This window comes from Cannabis sativa, chromosome X, assembly GCF_029168945.1.
Source record: "Cannabis sativa cultivar Pink pepper isolate KNU-18-1 chromosome X, ASM2916894v1, whole genome shotgun sequence".
NCBI lineage: Eukaryota > Viridiplantae > Streptophyta > Magnoliopsida > Rosales > Cannabaceae > Cannabis > Cannabis sativa.
In genome coordinates this window covers 20,194,138-20,208,321 of record NC_083610.1, presented here as the reverse complement: position 1 = coordinate 20,208,321, position 14,184 = coordinate 20,194,138, and the positions used below count along the sequence as shown (strand labels likewise).

The following is a 14,184-nucleotide window of genomic DNA, read 5'->3' as shown; positions in this document are numbered from 1 at the left end:
TATTATTATTGAAGGGTCTATATATATTATATTGTACAATTTAATATTAAATCTCAAAACCCTATACAACCACTTAGGTTACATTATATTATTTTATTAATTATTACGACTAAAATCTTTTATACAATGTAAGTTATCTTATTTAATACATAATAAATAGTTCGTATTTACTTGTATTATAATATTTACAAAAGATTTGGATCAACCCCATTCTTCGACTCGGACCTGGGACCCGTGACTTGGACCCAAGACTCGAACCTGGACTAAAGACCCAGACCCAGACTCGTGAACTGGACCCGAACCTAGACCCAAACCTAGACTTGAATCCGAATCCAGACCTAGACCCGGACTCAGGACCCAGACCCAAAAATTAGACTCGGACCCAGACCTAGACTTAAGACCCAAGACTCAAACCCAAACTCGAACCTGGGACTCGGGCCCGGACCCAAAACTGGACTTGGGATCCGGACTCGAATTCGGACCTGGGTCCCGTGTCCTGGACCAGGATCCGAACCCGGACTCGGGACTTGGGATCCAAGACCCGACCCGTGGTGTTGGGGTCGAGTTTATTGAAAATATATTATAATTTTACACAATCTATTAATACAAAGTCAATACCAAACATAATATTGTAATGGAATCAAAATTCTCGTTGATTTATTTTAAAAGTGGTGTAATAGGACTACAATATAATGATGATTACATCATATATAGAATTCTCATTGCACCAAAAAAATTTGTGTAAGGATTATATTACAAATGGTTAAATAAGATAAAACTAAAATAATTTTAATACCCTTTTATTTATAAATATAAAAATTAAAGTAGGAACAATTTTATTAATTTATCACTTATTTTAATATTCCTTACAACATCAAACCAAACATCCTAATCAATTTATATTACTATTCTTATTTCATTATACCATTATTATTTTATTCTACCAAACTAAACATCACCTAATTTTTTTTTTTTATTGAAAAATCTACAAATATAAAAAACAAAAATAAATACATAAATTATTTGTGCACTTATATCAAAGAATGTAAATGGATTGGGCCACATGAATATTTTCCTTCAAACAATGAATCTTGAGAATCTTTGTGGAATAAACAAGCACATGACCGAATAATTTTGTATTTTTTTTAAGAAAAAAATCTCTCCCCAATTATTTCACTGATATTTTTAATTATTATAATTAAATCCCCAAATTATTAATATATATTTTAACATAGAGGAACCCCATGCTTATCTGCATCTTTTGTTATTTTTGGTAAAATAATAATCATTAATGATTACCACATATCTCTTTTTTTAAATCGTTTTGTTTTTTCATGATAGGTTGTTATATAGAATACATGAACTAATGATCTGTCAAGTACTCTTTTTTTTTTTTTTTTTTTGACGTGGGTCAATTACTCTTATTTGAATCCCTTTCAAATGAAAATTACTTTTTTTTTATGTGTGAGATAAAAAAATTTACTTATTTGACTAAAATTACAAACTTGTAAAGATAATATTCATCAAAAACATTCACACAAAAAAAAGAGCAAACTAAACAAAACACTTAATCATGATTTTGATTTTTGTTTCTGAATTTTAACATGTACCAATGTTTCATAAATTTTTAAAGCTGTTAAAAATTCCTAAATTATTGAGATTGTTGAATATTTTTGTCTAATTTTAGTAAAAAAAATCTAATATGAATAAAAGTTTGGGAGAAATAATTTTAATACATATCGAAATTCAAGAGACATAATTTGGTAAATATCAAAGTCTAGAGATCATCATTTAGTACATTTAAAAGTTTAAGGGAAAAAAAATCCCAATTAGCAAAAAAAAAAAAATTACATAAAACACTATTTCTTTTTGTAAAAAATTTATATTTTTACGTTTAAATATATTTTTTTTATATATTTTTACAATTTTTTATAAAACCAACACCAAAACAACAATAAAATTACATAAAAACAAAAGAAAAATAACATCCAAGCAAAAAAAAAAATAACTTACAAATAACAAAAAAAAAAAACTTACAAATATTTAAAATTAAGTACAATATTATTTTTATAATTTTTGTGTATTTGTAAAATAATCTTAAAAAAAACTATTTATAAAGAATAAAATAAATAAATAACTAAATGGAGGATCACACGTGTGAAAAAGCCCATCCTCATACGTATTTCGATGTTGTTAATAGCCAATCGTAATCGATTGTGTTTTCTTTCTTTGTATTATTTATTCTTACCTATCCAGCCTGTGAAAAAGTAGCCATATTTTCACTTCTTCACTCTCCAATCCTATATATACACATTCTTACACACCTTCATTTCTCACAAAACAGATTCTTCTTCTTCCTTTTCTGATCACACCCTTTACTGAAATATGGCGATCCATCATAGATCTTCTCTTGTTTCGTGTTTTTCCATCGTTTTCTTGGTGGGTTTTGCCTGGGCTTCGGATATGTCTATCATCGACTATAATGCTAAACACGGCATGGAGGTCCCTTCTGAAGGCAGGACTGAGAAAGAGATGAGAGCCATGTACGAATCATGGCTCGTTCATCATGGTAAGGCGTACAACGCTCTGGGAGAGAAGGAGAAGCGATTTGAGATCTTTAAAGATAATTTGAAATTTGTTGATGAACACAATAAGGAGAGCAGGACCTACAAACTTGGGATGAACAAGTTTGCTGATCTCACCAACGAGGAGTACAGAACCATCTATTTGGGTACCAAGATGGATCGGAAGGGAAAGCTATCTCAGTCAAGGAAGAGTGATCGGTACACCTTCCGAGTTGGCGATTCGTTGCCCGATTCCGTCGATTGGAGGGCTAAAGGGGCTGTTGTACCTGTTAAAGATCAGGGTCAATGCGGTGAGTTTTTTTTTTCTTTCAAAATTTTAACCGAAGTTGACTTTTTTTTAGCCTCCGATTATAGTTTTCGATGGATCATTGGATTGTTAGGTTTTCCTTTTTTTATAATCATGGATGGAATTCGTCACCTGTTTTTGGAGATTTTCACCCTAAAAGAAATTGATAAGCTTTCACTTTTGATTGTCTGTTTGTTGTTTTCCTGGAAAATTGGGAAAGACCCTTTTGATATGTTAGACTTGCAGATTTTAAGGGATTTTTTTCTAAAAAAAATTATATATTATTGGAGTGATTATTAGTCTTTACTGTAATTGGTTAATTTTGTCTTTCTGTAACAATTAGGGTTTATTTTCTGCCAAAATAGAGTCATCATGACGATCATTTAAAAGAAAAGAAGCAATTTGTTTATTAAGTTATTATCTTTGTTGGGTGTCACTAAACTAACGTTATAAATTGGTTTGAATTGAAGGGAGCTGCTGGGCTTTTTCAACTATTGCTGCAGTTGAAGGGATTAACAAGCTTGTAACCGGTGATCTAATCTCTTTGTCTGAGCAAGAATTGGTGGATTGTGATACTTCTTACAACGAGGGCTGCAATGGTGGTCTCATGGACTACGCCTTCGAATTTATCATCAACAATGGTGGCATTGATTCTGATGAGGATTACCCTTACAAGGCTCGTGACGGTCAATGTGATACATACAGGGTGTGTGTTAAATTTATAGCATTTCTCGTTTTTCCTATTGAATTATCAAGATAGCTTGCTCCAATCCAAGTTAGCCCGGTTAATTAATTCTAGTCTTTGAAATTACTTATATTTTGTCTTTCATTCTCTGCAGAAAAACGCCCATGTTGTGACAATCGATAATTATGAAGATGTTCCTCCCAATGATGAGAAATCATTGATGAAGGCTGTTGCAAATCAGCCTATTGCTGTTGCCATTGAAGCTGGTGGCAGAGCATTCCAACTGTACCAATCGGTAATGACCCTCAACATTAAATATGCGTACTTTCTTGTACCCTTTTTATCAATTGTGACATTATTCACAAATTGTTTAGAGACCATAATTTGATGGTTTATTTGGGGTACTCATTGATGAGACATCATGCATTGGAAATAAAACTAGTTGTATCTTTTTTTAGTATCTTATCTTAACAATTGTGTTTTGTGGTTCTAATATGTGGTTTACTCATTCAGGGTGTTTTCACTGGACTCTGCGGAACACAACTAGACCATGGTGTGGCTGCAGTTGGATACGGTACAGAAAACGGAAAAGATTACTGGATTGTGAGGAACTCTTGGGGAGACAGCTGGGGAGAGGCTGGATACATTAAGTTGGAGCGTAATTTGGCTTCTGCTTCCACCGGTAAGTGTGGAATCGCCATAGAGCCCTCATACCCCATCAAGAACGGAGATAACCCTCCTAAGCCTGAACCCTCTCCACCAACTCCACCTATTAAGCCACCAACTGTTTGTGATGACTACTACACATGCCCTGTGGGAACCACTTGCTGCTGCATCTACGAGTATGGAAAATACTGCTTCGCTTGGGGATGCTGCCCTCTCGAGGGTGCAACCTGCTGTGATGATCACTACAGCTGCTGCCCTCATGACTACCCAGTCTGCGATCTTAACGCTGGAACTTGCCGCGTGGTAAGAGCAGAACTTCTTCACAGAGCTTTTTTGTTTTATAGACACCATGAAAGACAACACCTTCGTTGCAAACATCTAATGCTTTGTGAAAGTTGACTCTTTAGGCCATTTTTTTTTTGTGCTATTATCTTGAATTGTTTGCTTATATTATATATTTGTTATGAACAGAGCAAGAACAACCCATTTGGAGTTAAGGCATTGAAGCGAGCTCCCGCAACTCACCACGCTGCAACGACTATCAGAGCTTAAGAAGATTTGAGGTTCAAATGGGATGTGCGGGGGAGTAGAAAGATTTCTTGCGAGAAATGATGGCTGACTTTTTAAACCCCCCACACCCAATGAGAGGTTGCTAGCGAAGAAGTGATTTGTTCTCAGAGAAGTATCAGTTGATTTTACTCTTTTAACTCTCCTCACAGCAAGAATGGTTCAATTGTCTTTATATTTAATGGTGATTGATGTAGATAAATCAAAGTTATTTACCAAACAGAAACGATTGAAGTACTGTTTAACCATTGAATGGTCACCATGAATTGTATATAATTGTGCCAATGCTTATTCCTCCTTTGATTATGGATGTTGCTTGCATTTTGTTTATGATGGATGAAAATTCCATATTCAAGAATGCAATTTATAACTCATGTGTAAATGGTTTATTTATCAATAAGTTAATCAAAGCTTCATTTGAATACTTGCAGATTATTATTATTATTATTATTATTGACTTGGATAATTTGTATTCCTTAAGAAAATGGAAGTGATGACATTACATTACATTACATAATAATGGCAGAAATGTGTGACATGGGACCTTCCTAGAAGGTTGACGTGTCTCTCCTTGTATGAGGCTATAATAATAATTAGTCAGCCAACACAGTACCTGGAGTAACCTCCAAGCTACCAAGTACCAATACAACACTCATAAGTAATTTCACGGATTCTTCCTAATTGAAAGTGAATTGTCCTCGATTAATAGGGTAGGTGATTTGTGTGTTTCTTTTATTAGCAACCCTTTTTCTCTTTTTCTTTTTTAAATGGGAACAAATTAATTTATCATTGGTTAGAAGGAAGAAAATAGAGCTACAAATTTCATAACAACCCAAATAAGGTACACCCAAGCCTATTACAAAAGATGAGGCAAAAACAACAATGAACAAATCTCAACCACAGGAAAGGAAAACAAACATAGATAAAAGATCATAACCCCACAAGATAGAAAAGTGATTCATCTTTCAAAAGCCTTACAATTAAGTAACTGTTAGAGAAATATTAATTCGATGAAATATAATTTAGAAGTCAATAGCAAGAAACATTAAGACCAAAAAAAAAAAAAAGATTAGTAAATACAAATAAACAAAAGAAATATGGATGAAAGAAAAAATTAAATATTTCTTTTTACTTACATATTTATTTTTAAAATTTGTTATTTTTTATTTTATTTATTTTAATTTATTGTTGGAAACATAAAATAACAATAATTTATTTTATTTTGTTATTAGTTATTGAAAAAAAAATTATTAATAAATATTAAATAATATTTTAATATTAAAAAATAATCAATCCACTCCGCGTGCAGTTTTGTTAATTGTGTTAAATTAGATTTGAGTTATTGTGTGGATTAAATTAGATAAAAAAAAAAATTAAATCTGCACTTAGTGTAGATTGAATGCACTCTAAGCAAAATAATACAAATTGAATTGGTGACACACCTACAAAATTATATGGGTTATGATTTCAAATAATTTTTTTTTTTCGACTAAGTGACCGACATTTTCTAGAGCATTGTGGTTTTCAAGCCCCTCGGGTGCTACCTCAACCCTTCGCTCTACCCCTATGTGGATTGGCTTAAAACTATTTGACAATTGGGATCTAGAGGTCTTGAGGCTGAGCAATTTTTGCTGTTTGCCTCCATTGTTCTGGACTCTATATAGTTGTGTAGGAACAATCTAGTGTATAACAACACTACCCCAAATGTAAATAAAGTAGGAGATCAATTTATGTTAAATTTTATTTAGTATAAAACAGAATTGCTAAACGTTAATCTTGTTGACAGTAAGATAAATACTTGGACGCTACCTCCTTCAGGATGGATAAAGATAAACTTCGACGCTGTTTGTTCTCCTAACATGAATGCTCTTAGTGTCGTGGTCCGTGATGAAAATATGAACAGTTTTTGTGGGAAGAAACTCGAGTGCTTGGGGCCATCCTTACCATTGTGGCTGAAGCTAGTGCCACGCTCCTCGTTATTACAACGATAGGGGAAAGAGGCTATGCTTACATTATTGTGGAAGGTGATTTGGAACTAACTATCAAGGTCGTCAATGAAGAAGATGTTCCATGTGAAATTGGTAGAATCATTAGTAACATTAAGGTGGTGTTTGGTTCACATGAATGAGCATTGGAATGGACTTGCTATTCCTTAAGAAAGCTCAATCAAGTGTTTGGTTTCTTTATTAGAACTTGAAAGCCCATTCCAAAGGAATTACAATTCACCTAAACCAAGGATTTACTTTTCCACTATAAAATCACTTGAAAGCTAATTCCATACTAACAAAAGTCTATTTTACCCTATCAATCCTCCTCCACTTCTCACTTTTTTTTGGATGTTACCATCATATTACTAATTATTTAATATTTATATGTAATTTTATTATTTTATTTTTTAATAATTAAGTTTGAGAATGTGCACATTTCCCTCACATGATAAATATATTTTTTTGCTAAGAATATTATTTATTTGTTCAATTCATAAAATAATGGTAATTTAATAAAATAAATATAATTTTTGAAGAGTAAAGGGTAATTTAGTCAAAATAATAAAAGTTCTATTCCATTAAATACAATCTAGAATATGATAATTCATTAGTTGTTGATTCCATGAGGCTTTACCAAACAAAAGAATAAAAATTAAGATTCTTATTCCTATTAAATTCATTAAATTCATTTTCACTTGGCAGTAAAGCACCTAAGAGTCTAAAGTAGTGTTTTGGAGGTTGTAACTTTTGTTTTATTTATTGTGATGACCATACTTTTATTGCCTCCAATTATGTGGCTAAATGACTAAATGGTCTAAGTGTTCGTTATTTTCGAGTAATAACGAGTTAAATGTACTCCCAGCTGAATTTTTTTTATAATGATTAAGAATAATTTTTTTTTTTTAATTTACTCCCAGCTGAAATTTTTTGTAATCACCAAGAATAGTTCTTTTAATTTAATGATATTTTGCACGTTTCAATAAGAAAAAAAGTGACAAACATTTTCTATAAATCTATAAAAATAATAAAAGATTCTTTCCTTTTCCTTTTTAATCATAGTCTTTCTTTTTCTATTTTTAATAAATTTTTCGTTGAGTAATCGTTTTTCTTTTTTCTATTATTTTCTCCTAGAATTAAATTCCTTCTACTACTAAATGATTCAATAATTGAAAGAATTGACAACAAAAAATAAATAAATATAAATTTCTTATATGAAAATTTGCCAAATATACAATCCGTTAAAACGACACAGTTTTCAGACCCAGAATTAGGTGGCAGTTAACCAAGAAAAGTGGTAAAATTGTAGGGTCTACAAAAAAATCAATCCTATCCGATCTTAGCGGTGATATAAAGTATACAAGGTAATACTATTACTACTAACCAACTGATTGTAATAAAACTGCATCACCACCGTTGGATATGTTTACCGAACTTAAGCACGTGAAATGATTTGACCAGCATCTGAACCTCTTCCCTTGCCGGATAACAAAGCTCTCTCTTTCTCTCTCGCTCCGCATCTGAAACCCTAGACGGGCCTCACTCATCTTTGATATTCTCTGTTCCTCGAAATTGGTCGGAACAATTGCGATTTGGAATAAGGTAAGTGTTGAATTTGATCATGGTTTACAGATCTGATTCGCTTCAGCACTGTTAGCTTTGTCGAGGTTCCATTTCTATTCGTATTGATTGATTTATCCATTAATTTCGTTTGTGTTGCGTTTAATTTGACTTCTTATTTTGTGGATCAATTTTTCTGTTATTTTCTAAATATCATCTTCAGGTATTGCTTATACGTATACATTTGTGATATGTGCTGCTAAGTGTTATCGAAATGGTTGTTTGGTCGTCGTTTGATTTTATAGTTCCGCAGTTCTATTTGGTTTAATATGAATTATGGATTGAAGCCATAATAGAGACAGTAATCAACAACAGACCACTGTTTGTGTGCCATAATGCGATATGTTCTTCACCAATTTACTACAAAGAGTGCCAAAATATGTCTACTAATGATCATTTCCTACTTTCTTGTCGTCTGTATTACATCCGATCCTACTATTACTAGTTTATTATGAAACGCAACTTGGTTTGATGGAATGGAAATTTTGTTTGGATAGTGCTTTTTTTATTTTTCGGTCACTGGTACTAATTTTGTCCATAATGTTTTTCCTATTGTTTCAGATTATTAGTGAAAGAAAATACAATATTTGCCACTTACAGTTGGAATGATAATTGCTCACATTCACATCTATACGATCATTCACTGGTTTCGCTGCAAAACATTTAGGCAAAATAAAACAAAACAGAAACTGAAAACACCTATCACAAACTTGATTTTTATTGTTTTGTTTCTAGAAGTAGAGCGAGTATGGTGGAATTAGTCATGTGAGGTTATATGATTTGATTTTTCTTTGCAGCTATAGTCGTAAGTATTGCTACCGTTGAACTGTGCATGCCAGGTGTGTGAACTTTCTCCAAAATTCAGCTGAAATGGATAATGAATCTACTGACTCATCCCTACCTCCTGTAAAAGCTCCTGAGGTACAACCTCCTCCTGTTGCTACAGACAAATCACACAATTCTTCCCATGATGAACCATCTAAACTTTCATCATGGACCAAGAGTTTGAAATTGCCTCAGCCATTGGTGGGGACTCAAGATGGGTCACCAACTGAAAATTCTGGGAAATCAACCTTTTCACGCTTTACGAGTGGACTGGGACTTCGCTTGTCTCCCAAATCTCCTCCAGCTGACATTTCTGATGGATCTTCATCTGATACACAGCCTGGTTTATTTGGAACAATTACAAAAGGGTTAGTCGATTCTTCAAGGAGTGCAGTGAAGGCTGTACAGGTTAAGGCTCGCCATGTTGTCTCCCAAAATAAAAGAAGGTACCAGGTGGGTTGCTAGTTTACTTCGTTGGTGTAATTTTTTTGTCCTACTTAGCTTTAGTTTAATCAAGTAGAAAGGTTAAAAACTTGATTAATGGCCTGCGTGTGTTGGCGAAGGTGACATCTTTACATTATTCAGCTAGTAGCTCTATGACCTTCTAGTCAATTGATTTTGTGATTTCAGGATATTTTAAGAGCACGTGATGTGTTGTATTGAAAAAGTTTAATCTTGTTAATTTCTATATGAGGGCATACAATCTGTATCTTATCCAAAGTCCAAACTTGAATCTCCTTAGAGTGTTATCATAGTATCTTGACTTGGATTTGGGTGCATATATGCACAAGTGGTATTCTTACCGTAAGGCATACATTACATATATTTTATTTATCCCTTGCTGTAGTATCTGTAGCATTTCATATTGACCTCCTTTTCTTTTATTTTCTTTGTCTGGTATGCATACATGATTTGTACGGCCTTGAGTTTTCAGGAAGGGGGTTTCGATTTGGATATGACATATATCACTGAAAACATTATTGCTATGGGCTTCCCTGCTGGTGATATGAGCTCTGGCTTTTTTGGATATGTTGAGGTTAGTAAGACATTCAAGCCTCCTTTTGAATTTTATAGTTCCTTCTTGATGGCAAACGGTTTTATAATGTGAAATGCAGGGTTTCTACAGAAACCACATGGAAGAAGTCATTAAGTTTTTTGAAACTCATCACAAGGTAATTGGACTTTTTGGTTGCCAGTGCATATCACATAATCTTTTATTTCTCATTTTCAGTTCCCAATATCCTCTTTTCTTATGACACATGTGTAAAATATTTAGGTTTGTATAAATGTATATGCTTGAAAGTTCAATTCTGATGAGTTCTACCAATGATTTTTACTCACTTTGAACTCTGTATATATGGCTGCAAATTTGAAGCAGAAGGTGTTCTCTATTTTACTTGCAACAGAAAAAATAATTTACTTGTTGTGGCTCATACACTTGTTAACAAACTAGACAGAACTGTACAAAGTTAGTGTATGATGTGTAGTGATGGATTAAGTTATGTCTACTTAGTTCCATTTGCTGTGGAGAGAGAACTCTCGCTTCTTCCAAAAAATTAATCTTCCATCTTGAAATGATGTGTAGTGATGGATTAAGTTATGTCTTTTTTTTTCACTTTTTTTTATTAAAATTTCTAATGCAACTTTTGCTATTATGTTTCTTGTGGTATGTACAGGACAAGTACAAAGTATACAACCTATGTTCTGAGAGGTTATATGATGCATCATTGTTTGAAGGAAAGGTGAGTTGTGTTGTGTCATTTAGTAATAAGTGGCCAATGATAGGTTTTGTTACTTGATATTAGATATCTAAACTGCACTATTGATTATGTCAGAACATGTCAGACATAACTTTGATGCATTTCATCCCATTATAGTGTTATGTAATTAAGTTATAGAACTGCTCAATGTTCTTCACCGTACCTTAATTTCAACTATCAGAAAAAATAACAGTAGGTGGACTGGAAAGTTTTTCTTGTTGTGTTTTTAATTACATCATGTTGCATTTAGTGTAATAGTACTGTATGTATAAACAAATTAATATTTTTTGGCATTTTGGAACTCGATTATTAAGGTCTTTCCTAAGTCACTAGCAATTACGGAATAGGTAGTCAACCAAATTTTATATAAAAATTATAAAATCTAAAACCAATTCTGTGTGATAATATAATTTGTGTTTGGGAACTTGATTTAAATTACTAGTGCTGTTTCTTTTTCCTCAATTTCAGGTGGCTAGTTTCCCATTTGATGATCATAATTGCCCCCCGATTCACCTGATAACATTATTTTGTCAAAGTGCTTATTCTTGGCTGAAAGAGGATATTGAGAATGTAGTGGTAGTGCATTGTAAGGCAGGAATGGCTAGGACAGGGTTGATGATTTCTAGTCTTCTTTTGTATTTGAAGGTAAAGATGTTTAATGATGTGGTCTTTTCTTTTTGCAAAATAGTAGAAATTTTCATTTCTTATTCTTATGTTTCATATCTCTTCAGTTTTACCCGACTGCTGAGGAGTCTATGGACTACTATAACCAGAAAAGATGTTTTGATGGAAAAGGACTGGTCCTTCCAAGTCAGATTGTCAGTATATATTTCATATGACAGTTGAATTGCATATTCTTAATAAACTTGAACTTGCCTTACTATCACCTATCTGATTAACAAATGTTTTTCTTATGATCATGTAGAGGTATGTCAAATACTTTGAACGTGTTTTAACATACTTCAATGGAGAAATTCCACCTGGACGCAGGTATACTTTTGACTGTTTATTTTCTTGGCTTCATTGAAGTTTATTATACATGTTCATATGTAGTAACATCACATGTTGGTAAATTTTGTGCAGGTGCATGCTTAGGGGTTTCCGACTTCATAGATGCCCTTATTGGATCAGGCCCTCTATTACTATTTCTGATCATAATGGTGTGTGATGGCATTGCTGTTGGCAACACCTCCCAAAATGTCTTTAAGCTGTCTTGTTGAATTCTAATCTTATCTCTTCTAAACAAGTTCCATAATTTTTTTATAATGAACCCCGCTAAATGTGTAGGTGTTCTCTTCTCCTCAAAAAAGCATCCACGAACCAAAGATCTTTCGGTAGGTCATGATTATGTAAAACAATTATTTACTGCTTTTAGTGTTCCTTAAGTTTCCCATTAAGTTTTGGCGCTTGTGTGTTATATTCACAGCCAGAAGATTATTGGTTTAGTGCTCCAAAGAAGGGAGTGATGGTCTTTGCCCTGCCTGGAGAGCCTGGTCTAACCGAATTGACTGGGGATTTCAAAATCCACTTTCATGACCGCCAAGGAGATTTCTACTGGTATTCAGTCTCACTTCGTTGCTGTCCTTATATCTTTGTTTGTGGTTTATTGTTCAGCAACTAATTCGTTATTTGGTGGTAATGTTTCCCTTATTTTTCTTTACAGCTGGTTGAACACAACAATGACAGAAAATAGAAAAATATTAGGTACTGCTGACCTTGATGGTTTCGACAAGGTAAAAGCTTATCACTGAGTTTTGTTTTAAATAAAATTGGTTTAGTTTCACAAAGTTGCAACTCAGAATTTGGGATATAATTTATGTTTTTCCCTTTCTAAAAAGATGCCTCTGGGCTTGGTTCAATTGCAATACCCCAATTTGGCATTGAGCTGAAGCTCTTGGATTAAAAATTAAGTAGCAACTTTTAGTGTTGATCATCATTCCATCTTTGTTTTTTTTAGTTCAAATGGACCATACTTTATATTACTGATTAATCTTCTCCGGCAATGACTCTTTTATCAGAGAAAACTGCCTTCCCCAGGATTTCAGGTTGAGATTGTTCTAGTTGATTATAATGGGACTGTTGTAACGACCCCTAAGGCTGAATCTACCACAAAAACACAAGACGAAAGCTCTCAATCTAGTCCTGCAACAGCAGCTGGTGACGAAGTTGCCCCCACTCCAAACCCAAAGCAAACTAAAGATTCAGGAAATCAAGACGATGTGTTTTCAGACGGTGAGGCTGACGAAACTGGCTCTTCAAAGAATCGGCAAGCAGAGACAGCTCCTGCAGGCAGTGGAAATGTGGTCACTACCACCTTCACTTCGGAAAACAAGTCCAAACCCGATCAGATTGCCAGTTTGACAAAAGCTACTGAACAAATCTCTATAGGAAATGCTGGTTCTACCCAGGTTCATGCTTCAAGTGAGCAAAAACCTGATGTTGCAGGGGCTAGTGTGCCCGGCATTGAAAATCCCAACCCGGAAAGTGAGTTCAAGGCAATGGCTGCTGATGCCTCTGTGTTTACATTTGGGGATGAAGATGATTACGAAAGTGAGTGATGGTAGAAGTGAGAAATTTGGGAAAATCCATCTGTACATAAATAGACTTACGTGCAATCCGTTCCTTCAATTTGTAATTTCAAAGGTTCTGGTCATTGGATTTGGTTAAAACGAAGATCATTTGAATATGCAAAATAAGTCTGGGAATTTCTGACTGAATTTCATGGAATTCATTTTTAAGATTCCGAAGAAAAAAAAGTAGAAGAAAACACTGTATTTTATTAGTTTTTTGTGTTTTTTATTGTCATGTTTCGTATACGTCTTTTACATTTTTCAACAACGCGGCTGTCCTTGTACCTAATCATAAAAATGTATTATATGTCGATTATTCATTTTCAACCATAAATTCAATGAACTTGTAGGTAGGACAGTTCTAATTTACATAATTTGATTACCTCTCTGATGCTTTTTTTTTTGTCCCTTATTTCTTGGGCCTTTCCTTTTCCTAAGTCAATGACATTGTCAATGACATTTTCTTGAGGAAATTACAGTATACTTACTTTTTGTTTTTTATTTAAAATTTTACTTTTATTTTATTATTTAATTTATATTCAATTTTATATGACTTATCTCCATTATTTGATTTAGGGATTAGTGAGGTTATATTTTGTACTTTAATTAAGAAAGAAGGTATTTAATCAATTAAA

General features: G+C 33.3%; 2 protein-coding genes across 5 annotated transcripts; both read left to right on the top strand.

The window, feature by feature from the left end:
- Window positions 1-2,236: 2,236 nt before the first annotated feature.
- Window positions 2,237-5,213, top strand: LOC115702981 (cysteine proteinase mucunain). 2 transcript variants are annotated; one of them, XM_030630455.2, is made up of 5 exons: window positions 2,237-2,875; window positions 3,342-3,577; window positions 3,711-3,851; window positions 4,070-4,525; window positions 4,694-5,213. In XM_030630455.2, exons 1-5 carry the CDS (start codon window positions 2,386-2,388, stop codon window positions 4,772-4,774), a joined length of 1,404 nt encoding a protein of 467 aa, XP_030486315.2. In that variant the 5' UTR covers window positions 2,237-2,385; the 3' UTR covers window positions 4,775-5,213. The 2 variants fall into 2 exon arrangements, with proteins under 2 accessions (XP_030486315.2, XP_060962826.1); XM_061106843.1 differs by having other exon boundaries at window positions 4,070-5,213.
- A 2,799-nt stretch (window positions 5,214-8,012) lies between these two features.
- On the top strand, window positions 8,013-13,761 carry LOC115702971 (phosphatidylinositol 3,4,5-trisphosphate 3-phosphatase and protein-tyrosine-phosphatase PTEN2A). 3 transcript variants are annotated; one of them, XM_030630446.2, is made up of 13 exons: window positions 8,013-8,376; window positions 9,192-9,672; window positions 10,154-10,255; window positions 10,335-10,391; window positions 10,896-10,961; window positions 11,448-11,624; window positions 11,711-11,797; window positions 11,905-11,969; window positions 12,063-12,139; window positions 12,267-12,313; window positions 12,406-12,536; window positions 12,643-12,712; window positions 12,998-13,761. In XM_030630446.2, the coding sequence occupies exons 2-13, from the start codon at window positions 9,265-9,267 to the stop codon at window positions 13,535-13,537; spliced, it is 1,827 nt and encodes a 608-aa protein (XP_030486306.2). In that variant the 5' UTR covers window positions 8,013-8,376; window positions 9,192-9,264; the 3' UTR covers window positions 13,538-13,761. The 3 variants fall into 3 exon arrangements, with proteins under 3 accessions (XP_030486306.2, XP_060962824.1, XP_060962825.1); XM_061106841.1 differs by having other exon boundaries at window positions 8,127-8,376; window positions 8,956-9,672; XM_061106842.1 differs by having other exon boundaries at window positions 8,155-8,376; window positions 9,234-9,672.
- Window positions 13,762-14,184: the final 423 nt, after the last annotated feature.

What these genes read in the sequence shown, in the direction of transcription:
- LOC115702981 (XM_061106843.1), top strand. Translation starts at nt 2,386, where the DNA reads ATGGCGATCCATCATAGATCTTCTCTTGTTTCGTGTTTTTCCATCGTT. An exon ending in GTCAATGTGATACATACAGG is followed by an intron (nt 3,578 to 3,710) that starts GTGTGTGTTAAA and finishes CATTCTCTGCAG; the next exon opens with AAAAACGCCCATGTTGTGAC. An exon ending in CATTCCAACTGTACCAATCG is followed by an intron (nt 3,852 to 4,069) that starts GTAATGACCCTC and finishes TTACTCATTCAG; the next exon opens with GGTGTTTTCACTGGACTCTG.
- LOC115702971 (XM_030630446.2), top strand. Translation starts at nt 9,265, where the DNA reads ATGGATAATGAATCTACTGACTCATCCCTACCTCCTGTAAAAGCTCCT. An exon ending in TGGTCCTTCCAAGTCAGATT is followed by an intron (nt 11,798 to 11,904) that starts GTCAGTATATAT and finishes ATGATCATGTAG; the next exon opens with AGGTATGTCAAATACTTTGA. An exon ending in CACGAACCAAAGATCTTTCG is followed by an intron (nt 12,314 to 12,405) that starts GTAGGTCATGAT and finishes TTATATTCACAG; the next exon opens with CCAGAAGATTATTGGTTTAG.